The 11,642-nt window shown below is 42.1% G+C and overlaps 2 protein-coding genes across 2 annotated transcripts in view; both read left to right on the top strand.

Annotated features, from left to right (window-relative positions):
* The first annotated feature begins 513 nt into the window (after positions 1-513).
* LOC306699521 (tumor necrosis factor receptor superfamily member 5-like) lies at positions 514-3,380 on the top strand. The gene is made up of 5 exons (XM_079164155.1): positions 514-535; positions 1,487-1,856; positions 2,201-2,380; positions 2,493-2,574; positions 2,685-3,380. The coding sequence occupies exons 1-5, from the start codon at positions 518-520 to the stop codon at positions 2,905-2,907; spliced, it is 873 nt and encodes a 290-aa protein (XP_079020281.1). The 5' UTR covers positions 514-517; the 3' UTR covers positions 2,908-3,380.
* A 1,085-nt stretch (positions 3,381-4,465) lies between these two features.
* Positions 4,466-11,642, top strand: part of LOC306700329 (F-actin-uncapping protein LRRC16A-like) — a gene marked incomplete at both ends in the record, with an annotated part of 60,942 nt that continues 53,765 nt past the window's right edge. The window contains 2 exons of the mRNA XM_079165321.1: positions 4,466-4,505; positions 8,861-8,958. Coding sequence (XP_079021447.1) covers positions 4,466-4,505; positions 8,861-8,958 — 138 coding nt within the window. The remainder of the gene's footprint in view (positions 4,506-8,860; positions 8,959-11,642) is intronic.

Raw genomic sequence — 11,642 nt, 5'->3', positions numbered from 1 at the left:
TAAACAAAATGATCACAGACCTTATACCATGGTGATGATTTCAGGTCTCATATTTGTTTTACAAATCTTTGTGGGGGCATTTTCCCTTCACTGGACAGCACTCAGTCGAGCAAGACAATAAATATCAGGAGAGAGAGAGCAAGGGGAAGACGTGTGTTGTAATCACACAGATGATTATCAGAAGCCTATAGGCCAGCAGGACATTTGGGTGTCAAATTTGATGACCTTTGAATAAATTCCAGCAAATGAGAAGTTGGTCATGATGAACGTAGATAACAATTTCTTCTCACAGACAAGAGAAAACCAGAAACAAAAACCAGAAATACCGGCATTGGATCTAAGGTCAATCATGAACTGAAAAGCTTTGGTTTAATACTTCCTAAACTGCACGTGGAGTTTGACCTTTTTAAATTACGACGCATTATCCGTAACCTCAAACGCCCACACATGGTTCCTTATATGAACACTATATAAATGACACTTAGTCTTCTGTCAAACCCTCTTCAACAGAAGTAACATGCACATCATCAGCATGGTGAGTACTCTGCGTAACGCAACACCTTTAAGATGATACAAACTACAGAGACAGACACATACATGGTGTTTAGTGATGCTTTAGATTATGTTTGATGAAAATAACTATTTTTTAAAGGTTTTATGTAAATTCTCAAACTGTAAATTGACATAGGATAAATACCTACTTTTCTCTCTTTCCTTATCGAAATGAGTGACTAGAGAAATGTTTGTGGCTTTTTTTTATTTTATAGGAAATTGCTTTCTTGATGTAATGTTATCACTCTAATCAGGGCCTTGTAGTTGTCATAGTGTATATTTTTTCTTACGACTGATGCCAGCACTCTTTATATGTTTAGGTCAGTATCTCGACAGAAACAAGACATTTCAATCTAATTGTATCTCTGGCAGTCACACTGATTGAAAACAATCTGGCAGACGTATTGTATGTTGTAAAGAGTTGTATGGCAAATGCTGCTGCTGTCAACTGTTGTCTTTTGCAAAAATCTATAGGCAGTATAAAATAATCCAATTTTTTTTTTTTATTATTCACCTTACATTGTTGCACAAAGAAGGTGGAAAAAACTAATTGAAATGTAGTTACAGTAACAATGGACAATCCATTCAGTCATAAAGTATGACCCAGATATGTAGGCCTATCAGATTACAACTGATGATGATGATGACGAGGCTATAAGAAACTCATCTGATGTGATCTAACTATAATACTATAACCTCACTCTTTGTCTCCAGTATCATTATAATATCACTGTGATAATCCTGGTTTTTATCATTGTGTTTTGTGTCCTTCAAGGAAAAAGGAATAGTGGTGGTTGCAAAGTTATTGCTTGCCAATAAGATGTGTAGTAAATGCACTCGTAGTAGTGATGGGCCCGATACAAGGCAGTATAGTTGTATTCAAACACAGAGGCTGCAGTAGCAGTAGGCTGACTAATCACGTGCCTCTCCTCAGCTTCTCTTGCCCGTGCTGCTCCTGCTCTCTGGTGTGGAATCCACTCCCACCTTTGCGCACCGAGACTCTTCCACCGGGGAAGCCCTCATCTGTGACATGTGTTCACCCGGCACGCACATGACCAAGTACTGCACCGCCACCACGCCCACCGTGTGCGCGCCGTGCAGAAGCAACCTCTACACGGAGTTGTGGAACTACCTGCCCAAGTGTCTCTACTGCAGCAACTTATGCACAGTGAACCAGGAGGTGGAGACTGAGTGCACGGCGATCAGCAACCGGGTCTGTCGGTGCAAAGACGGCTTCTTTGGCTTCTTTGACTCCTGCATGAGACACAAAGAGTGCGGACCCGGACACGGTGTTCAAACAAAAGGTATGTCACAGAGAAAAGATAGTTTATTGTGGAACTTTGTCATCGATTTGCTCTATCTGAGAGATATATTAAAATACACATGTGGGTCAATTTTGCAGTGCATGTGCATCCTGAGGCTGCATCAATGAAAACATGTCCTTGTGTACATTTCTGAATGTTTAGAAATAACGGAAAAAAAACGATCCATTAATCAACCAATGTTGTACAGGAGTAGCAGCCCCGAGACAAATGTAAGGTTAAAGTAAAAACTCTGTTGAAACACGCGCGATCACGTGGGCTCTCCGGAGCCGCAACGGTATTTTACAACATTGTAATGACCCCAAATGCATTGTTGTTTTCTTTAGGTACGTCACAAGCGAACACTGTTTGTGAAAGGTGTTCCGATGGCTACTTCTCTACCTCATCGTCTGCGCTGGAATCGTGCGTAAAACACCAGGAATGCGCAAGCGGACAGATTGCCCTTCTCCCCGGCTCAATCAACCAGGATAAAATGTGTGGCTACTGCGAGGATCTTACAAATGGCAGTGCGTACTTGTACTCTGTACAGTTGATTTTAACCGTTATGACAGCATTCTTTGGTAGGGCAAATGAAAAAGTTTGCATTTAAAACTCATGCGCTATAACTTTCTTTTTCAGGTGAGACGCTCAGAACATTCTTCTCAGGATTCTTCAGTATGCACAGGTTACGTGTAATGAAAATGAAGAGATTTGTTGCCAGGTGAGTCTATAGCCGTCTAAACCGTCGTTTTACCTCTGTACAACTAATCCCTTCACCTGTAAATTCACTTCATACATAGACGCTGATAAGCCATCATCTCCCTCCAACAGGTACATTCATAAGTCAGAGGAGGGGACTCTCCCCAAACAGAGGGGTCCTCTCATGGATCAGATCAGAGCGTGGCTGGCCCAGGCCCCCGAGGAGCAGCTGAAAGCACTGCCAAAGATGCTGAAGGCTTCACAGTTCTGCTCCTTGACAGAAAAACTTGAGACAATATTCAAAGAGATTAAGCAGCAGAGTCCAAACTGTACCTTACCACTCTTAGATGTTTAGATAACAGAGTCCATGGTACATACAGCATGGCATTACCAATATACCTCTGGCTCTTATTTCGGCATTTGTGTCCATTTGATAACAGGTATTTCAACATATTTTTCATGTTAATTAGGAGTGCATGCATTGCCTGCATGCGGATACTTAATGAAGGCTGCCAAGATGTTGAAAAATACTCAAGTGTTGCTTTATAAACTTAGGTCAGAGTATTTACTTCAGGGTTATAAGGAGTAAGACATTATTAACTGTCGAGTGTAAACTTGAGAGAAACTCCACAAGTAAAATATGCAAATATTATAGTGAACATCACATTGTTGCAAATGTTACATTAGTACATCATAGAAACTCGTATTGATATGAAAGTGAGCTATAACTGAAATTTCTTTCATGAAAATGTATGAAGTTCTGTCAAATTGTGCGATATCAAACTGAAAACGTTTACATGTCACTTGCAGCAGCTAAATAAAGTATATTGGTATGTTGAAATCTGTGCTTGACTGTAATTTAACCAAATCACCACACGGTGTCGCCATCTTCCATCTCTACCTCGTTGTATCATAAATACTAAATAATTCACTTTTACAAACCCTATAAGATACAGTAAAGTTAGTTATTTAACTATTGTTCATTCATTTATGTACCTGTTTACTTTTATTGTTATTATTATTAGTAGTAGTAGTAGTATTTTAATAATAAAAGAGCATTTTGCAGGGACAATTCTATTGGCCAACATTCCCAAAATATTCCCACGGGTTTAGAGTGTATTTAAACTCGTAGTCGTGATATCATCGTGACGTTATTATAGGCTAGTCATAGGAGGGCTGTATTTATCTCCAATTATATGTCTATATTAAGATGTATCCACTGGGAGTAGCCTCGTGTTTGTAATGTAGCCTATTTAGCTTCATCCTCTGCTGCAACACAGGCATGGGACCAGGACCCCCATCAGCCCCCGTTAGGGACCGCTAGAGGTCCCTGGTTCCCAGCTTTGGAACCACTACCTATTGTAGCCCGCTCAATGATATCGGGCTGATACCACCACCACCACCACCGCCCCCCCCCCCCCCCCCCCCCCCCCCCCCCGTGCCACGCCACGGCGCTCCGGCATCGCATCGGTTCCCTGACTGTCGCATCACCGAACGGGGAGGGGCCCCGGTTTCCACTATTGGCTGATGGGCTACTGTATCACCGACAGCTTTACGGTAGGGCCACGGCACGGAGGATGTGTGTGAGCGGTGGTCTTTTCATCTCCCCGAGGCGCAGAATCGGCTGCTTTTCAACATGATTTTGAGAGGACTTTAGCGGGTGCTTTTTCCTTACTCTTTCTTCGGCATACAACACTGCACACAGATTCACGCGGGCACATTGTCCGGACACCGCGAGCGGAGGAGAGGAGCATGTAACCGGGACAAACCCACCGGCGGCGGCGGCGGCAGCACCACCTGACACTTCTGTCTCTCTCTTTCTCTCTCTCGCTCCCTGTTTCCTCGTAAACCGAGGCTTCCCGATGTGTTGACTGAACTCGTTTCGTCGTTTTTTGGATATTACCTTCAGCAAAATGAGCGAAGAAGTGTCAGAGGTCCCCAAAGAGCTTCTGGGTAAGCGCAGATCATTTGTAGCCATGTGTCCAGCCTGGAACAATTACTGATACCGCCTCTATCATACCCCTGACTCACCGCGTGCATGTGCTCCTTAGTGTCTGTCTGAGTGTCTTCTATACGTATGGTGGCTGAGACACAATAGTAATGCTATTATCTCCCACAGTGTTGATACAACCCCCCCCCCCCCCCCCCCCCCCCACACACACACACACACACTTTAATTGTAATATTCTTATTGTGATGATTACTATATCTCTCTTCAAAATATACAGTGGGATTACTAAAACGCACTTCCAAAGGGTGAACCATGCCACATCCAGACGTTACTTTGCACAGTATTAACAGGCTGTTCATAACATAACAACCCTAGCCTGTAAATGCTTCAGCTGCAGTAAAGCTTGAAGCTGTGTATACATGGAGCACTGCTGTTGTTGATCACGGCGCTTGTACTGTTGATGTAAGGTGGACTGCAGCCTATATTTGGAAGAAAAGATAGATAGTTCAGATGTCACCTCACATAACTTTGCAGGGTAATTTATCCCGCAGTAACCTTGGTCCGCTCTCACATAACTAACCTGGAGGTCTGCCCTCTTGGCTTCAGCCTGCCATGTTTCTTTTGCTTTATTTGTACTGACTTGAGTGTGGACGTACCTAAGAGTCCTGCAGCCTGTTTGGCTCAAGCTCTGAGTTTTCTTTGTTTTTGCAAAGTAGCTCAGTTTTTAACAGCTCAGTGCAATGTTGAACAAGCACAAGCTCTCTCACTCACACACACTCGAGCCCACAATGCTCTTTTGGCTGCATTTATTTCTGAAGGAGACAAAAATAGCAGAACGTAGATGAGGCTTAAAGGAAAATGCTTGGTCATGTAGTCACTTGGTCAGGCATGCGTTCATTCACAGAATGTTTCAGCCAGTCAGTCGATTATTCTACTCAGTCATCCGGATCCTCACACAACTATCATACATTTTGTTTCTGTGTTATCGGGCCTGTTGTTTGAGCTCTTGCAATATAAGAATTAGCAGACACTAGAAGACAAAAGTGTGTACAGTGTACATGACATAGTGTCTCCTATTCTCTTAACCTGTTAAACATCAAGTTAAAACCTTCAGTTCCCCCTTAAGTAACCTTAAGGTTGTTAAAATCGCCTCTGTCTGACGGTATCACAGGCTGTATGTTCTGCATCAGCTTGTTCCAGCTCTTCTCTGAAGCCACACAATTTTTACAATGAGGAAAATATTCAAACTCAAGACTAATTTCTTGTACATCAATTAAAAAAATCTGTGTCACACATTTGTTGGACACTTTGGGATCTAAGCTAGAATTTAAAATGACCAGGCAGTGGGTCAATGCGGTTAATCTGAGTCCTCTGATCTCTGTAAAGTATTTTGGATGTGCACATTTAGTCTTTTTTCTAGCTGTCCAGGTAATCACGAGGTCCACCTCATTAACAATGCCTCCGGAGTCTTTCATTTACAGTCAGCAGGTTCTCTATCTTCACCCCCTCTCTCAAAGAATTGCCCTGATTCTGACTGACTACTTTTCCCAACACGGCACACTTAACGGCAGGAATTTGGTTTGTCATGATGCTACTGCCATGGGGTGTGTTGACTGGAGGAGTATATAACCAGTCATTGTTTGCTGGCGATTCAGCGTCATACAACTTCACTCTTGGCATCCGGCACGTACGAGGAATGTCAGCATGATGCTGCAGATGGAAACACCACAAAAACTGAGTTAAAAGAACCAACACGGAGCAGTGAGGTGTTTGTGTGCCAACTAAGAAGACATTTCACTGACATGCACTCAAACACTTCATGGCAGGAGAAACAGACTCACACAAATATTTTTGAATGAAATAAGATATTTTTTCTTTTAAGTGACATAAGGCAAAGAAATGACTCATGTTACCAATCAGAGCTCAACAGGCAGCTGAAGCTGTAATCTCAGAGCAGCTAGTGGCGGCATGCTGCGTCACAACAGAGACTGTGTGTTGGACTGTCTGAACACTGAAGAGTTCTCGGTATGCTAAGGATGCTTACAGGCCTTTCACCTGAGGCGCTGTGTGCGTTTGCTACTGCTCGTAAACTGGTTTCTGTTTGTTGCAGAGCAAAGCTCAGCTGATACTAGTGAACAGTTTGGGCTTCGTCTCTCTCGGCGGTCCTGTCGGTGCTCGTCATTGAACTTGGTCAGAACAACAAGCAGATAGTGGCTGGCGTTAAATGCAATAATCTAGACTGTTTTTTTCTGTCAACGTTTCCTAATTCTTTCTCGGTTTCTTTGCATACACAGAGAGGAAGGTTGATAGATAATGACCAAATTAATTCTTTGGGCTCATAGTCACCTCTATTCCAAAGTGTTTGCCATGAGCCACTCTCTGGAGTGAAAGATATAAACCACAGATCTCATCTGTGACACAATCAACACACAAGTTTGGATTGTCCGAGGATCGATAAATGGGCGACCGACTTAATGGGCTTGTGAATTGTTTGTTGGAGCCCTTTTACGAGGCCAAAGGTCCCCCGTTTCGCCACCTTTCACACGAGTCTCTCTTGAAATGCATTCGAGCGTGACCAAGTGCACATGCCTTAACTGACAAATTTGAACCACAGGGCAGCTGGCTAGTAAAACGTCCACTCCTGTCACAGTTTTAATAAATGAGCAGAACAATTGAATTAGGAGCAAAATGATATACGAGAGTCTGTCGGGGGCTTTTCTTTCTTTTTTTTGTCTGGGACCAAACACTGCCCAGTCTCATTAAAACAGACGAACTAGATTTCATGTTGTGAAGAGGAATCTCTGTGGATGCTGGCTGTCTGCGGCTGTAGTTTTGCAGAAATGCTGCAGTAGGAAATGGTGCACATTTTCCATAGAGTTTATTGAGAAAAGGCTGGCAGATGAACCTAATTATTAGTTTCACTTTGATCTGATGATGGTTTGTGGAAGCCTGTAGGCAAAGAGGATGCACACATGCCAGCTCCGATGCACACACACACACACACACACACACATAACCCATCTCTGTCTCAGACACGTGTGCGCAGACTATATCAGCCGCTGTGTGGTGGGTGAGTGACCCAGATCTGCTCTCTACACCAGTTCCCTGACAGTGGAGGCTTCCACTGGGTGTGAACAATCAAACCAAACAGCAGAACACACACTCAGCATATTGCTCTGTGTGTCGGTATTGATATGTTCATAGATGGTCCAAATATTATTTTGATCCAATTACTAAGTTTGTTAAGAAATACCTGCAAAACTAATGACATCAGCCTCAGTTGCACTTTTTTTGTGTGTTTTGTGCTAATTTGGCACATTTTAACATGCTAAGCAACACACTAAACGTAGACTTAAAACATTATCATGTTAGCATTGTTGTTTTGAGCATGTTAGCATGCTAGCATTTAGCTCAAAGCACTCTCTAGAGACTTTAAAATGCTGTCAGATTTCACCAGGCGAAATTGACTTCTTGTAGTGTGGCTACAGCAATATGTTGTTGTATTTGTATTATTTTGCTGTGCTATTTCTACAGACAAAGATAATAAATAAATCTTCTACGTGAATGAGAGGTCCGTCCTACCCCGTCCCTCAAACTTGCTGGACATCGGAGAGCCCTAATACTTTGAAACCATTGTTCAATCTGACCAAATCGAAGAAGGCGGGTCAATGTGAAGATAAATGGGAAGCCGATGCGGTCTGACTGCACAATTAGTCTGGTTGCTTGATAAATGTCCTGGCGTGATGAAGTGATCATCAAAATTGTTGTTTCATTCATTTTCTGTTCGCCTTCCTCATTTGTTCAGTACTATTATCATAATAGTATGGTAGTTCTAATTATTAAAGATAAGTATGTATGTGAGGAGATGCACACAGTTTGTTCAGCTCACTAGATTGTATGTGTGTGTATTTGATGTCAGAATTACTGGTGGCTGTTTCACATCTCACCACAGATGTGTTGACATCTGACACAAAGGAATCGGTCTTCAGAAGAGGGATTCATGATGCGCAAATTAAATGACAACTAGAAGAAAGATCATTCCTCTGGCGGTGTGTTAAAATTGGAACACTAATCAGTGGATATGGAGAATCATCCCCTGTGGCAGAAATACACGGATCTGTGCTCTGCCGTAGAGGTCAAAGTGTTGAAACTCTGACTCAACGTGAGGTCATGATTCAGATCGGGCCTGTGTTAAGACTGTGGAAAGAGCCTACAAAGTAACGAGATTGCAATGCATGATTAACCACTTGGCAGCTATTCTCTTCTTCCAATTCAATGCACATCAGTGCGAAACTTTCCAAGTGTCGAGACTGAATCTCACCTTATTTGTATCTCCTCTCTCATTTCCTCTGTGTAGAGAGCGTGAGGGATGCAGTGGGGAGGAAGGTGAAGCTGTCACTGAGGAGGAGAGTCAAACTGGAGATCAAAGGAGACAAGACGGAGAACAGAGTCTTGGTGAGTCAACTCCTTCTGCTTTCATGCTACTTCTGCATTAAGGGGAGTTAAATCTTCGCCTGTCTTCTTCTTCTCCCACGTATCTCTGCTCTTAAAATGTACAGATTTCATCTCGGAACATCAAAAGCTCTCCGTTTTCATCTCTCTCTCTCTTCAGCACTTGAAAGAGATTCGTCTTTTCAACCACTTAATCACTTCACTGCATTGTCACTTATTTTCAAGTTCAGTTTCACTTTGATTTTGGGGTAATCTCGTGCATATCAAAGTTGGAGAGATTGTGGGGAAACAATGCTGACATCACCCTGCAGGTCTTGTTTGGTTTGAGGACTGGTCATCGTGTTGTAATGGGAGAATTCCAAAACAGTTTGCCAAAAGCAGTAATATCTTTCAAGCCCGCTGGTCACATTCACTTCAAGTGGAACCAGCGTCATTAGATGCAGAGAGGTTTCTTCCAACACAGAAGGGTTTGTAGCTGATTGCCAGTATGCTTCCCAGTATCTGGGTTGTGGGATTTTCTCTGTGGGCTTTATGTGTGCCAAAGTTTAAGAGTCCTTTGCAAATTGAACAAGAAAGTGTTGCACGAGATCTGAATAACTAATGATCTATCGCAGTTTGATGAATCAGACTCAAATGTGGAAAAGATTCATGGCTTCAGTAAGTTAAACAAGGCAACACCTTTAGCCACATATTTCCTTTCACTATATTGTTTTACATTCTGCAAATTAGCAACATTAAAAGTGTGCCCAATAAGCATGCTGTTCTTGTTTGCAGTGTACGCATTGGTGTGCAGACAACTGCGACTGGATTAGTTTGATACTCAAGAAAACATGAAAATGTGGTGTTTCCCAGGCAAGTTCTAGAGTTATAAAGTGCGTCTTTTTTCTGTTCTGTCTTTATTGATTCTGGGGTTTTTTTTTCCAACCGACATCAGAGGTAATGATATCCTTGGAAAGTGTAAGCCACTGCTGCTGCTACGGCTGATTGTGTTAGACAGTGGGCCAAACTACATTAAACTAACTTCCTGTTTTCTTTCAGAACTGTCTCTTTTACTTCACACTGTATCTGTCTGAAGTCTCTCCCTGCACGCCTCCCCTTGAAGTCTCTCTTTATTCTTAATGAAAAGTCATGCTGAAACAATAAAAGCAGCAGCTAAAGTTAAACACACTGGCCCAATACCGAGGTAACTCTTTCATCCCACCTCTGACTATGTGTCCATGTTGGCCCGGACTATGTGTCTATTGGCCAGGGTAAGATAGCAGCTCGGGCCATTAACTACGGAGCAGTTCATACACTGAATGCTAAATAATTAATACCTGGTAGATCATTAAAAATGCATATTGGCTCTTTCTGGGCTTGAAGCGGATTAAAAGCGGAAGACAGCTCAGACGGAAAATTTCCCTCAGTAAATCAGTATGCGAGCAGGGTCCATAAAGTTTGATGGTTCAATCAGAAAGCTTTCCTTTGCTGTGAATGAATCTGCACAATGTTTAATATGTGCGGCTCTGGGTGGAAATGGCAGGAGCCTTTTAGCTATACGACTCTCAGTGGAATGAGAAGCTTTTAGTTATACAGCTCTGTGTGGAAAAGACAAAGAAATGAGTTTGAAGAGAAACGTTTTAAAGCGCTGTGAACAGGCCTGCACAGCCAGGTTGTCTGCTTTAGGATTTGATGCCGTACGACACTAACAGAACTACAGAACTACCCGTAGGCCTGATAACCTCTAACTTAAATATCCAGGCATTTGTAGTTACTGCAGCGAATTAAATATGTCATCAAGGGACATTAGCAGAGAGAGAGAGAGGTGAGAGACAGAAATGATGAACTTCACATTCACCTCTCTTGTACTCGCTCAATGATCTGGGAGCACGCTGAGGTGGGAAGCAGCAGGAGAGAGCGAGTTCCTATGCAAGAACATTGCACTTGTCAATTCATTCAAGCTAATCATTGTGGAGACACACTATTAATGCTGGAATCTGGAGCCATCGCAGTGATAGCAGCACATGAGAGATTCATATAAAGCGCTGTGTGAGGATATTTTCAGAGTGAAATATCAACTTCACCATGTTCTAATTTACATTACTAGTAAATAGGACTGTCACAAAATTGTTACTTATTCTTAATAACCTTTTAAACCCTAGGCCTATTTTGAGACCTCTGCTCGAAAATGTCATACCCACACTCTAAGGGGCTTATCTCACTAACTACAAGGTCTATTTGAATAATTTCAATGGAATTATAACACTAACACTTGTGATAGTTTTTTTTATATATGTACATATCAGTGTAGATGTTACTAATTAATGCTGAATGAATATAACACACAGCTCAAATAAAAGAATTTCAGGTTCACCTGAAAGAAAAATCACTTTTATTGATTTGAAATGATGCTGTCCTAGGCTTAAACTCTCTCAAATCATATCACAACATGTCATTAGTCATTTTAAAAAAACAATTGGCTTTGATAGAGTGAAGTATGCCTGAGAAATCAATGCCGGTGTACAGGTCAGCTGAGTCAATTCTGATTTTGGAAGCAGCCGATATCGCTCTTGTATTGTACTTTTAAATACTATATAACTATTTTTTTCACTTCTTTTATCACTAATAGTGTTCAATCTATCTATTACAGCAGTTTGGCATCATTTTGAGAGCCTGTGCTATATAAAAACCTCTGTTTAAGACATCGG

This window comes from Pholis gunnellus (assembly GCF_910591455.1).
Source record: "Pholis gunnellus genome assembly, chromosome: 8".
Taxonomy (NCBI): Eukaryota; Metazoa; Chordata; class Actinopteri; order Perciformes; family Pholidae; genus Pholis; species Pholis gunnellus.
This window is presented reverse-complemented; position numbering and strand designations above follow the sequence as displayed.

What these genes read in the sequence shown, in the direction of transcription:
- LOC306699521 (XM_079164155.1), top strand. An exon ending in CGAGGATCTTACAAATGGCA is followed by an intron (nt 2,381 to 2,492) that starts GTGCGTACTTGT and finishes TTTCTTTTTCAG; the next exon opens with GTGAGACGCTCAGAACATTC. An exon ending in ATGAAGAGATTTGTTGCCAG is followed by an intron (nt 2,575 to 2,684) that starts GTGAGTCTATAG and finishes TCCCTCCAACAG; the next exon opens with GTACATTCATAAGTCAGAGG.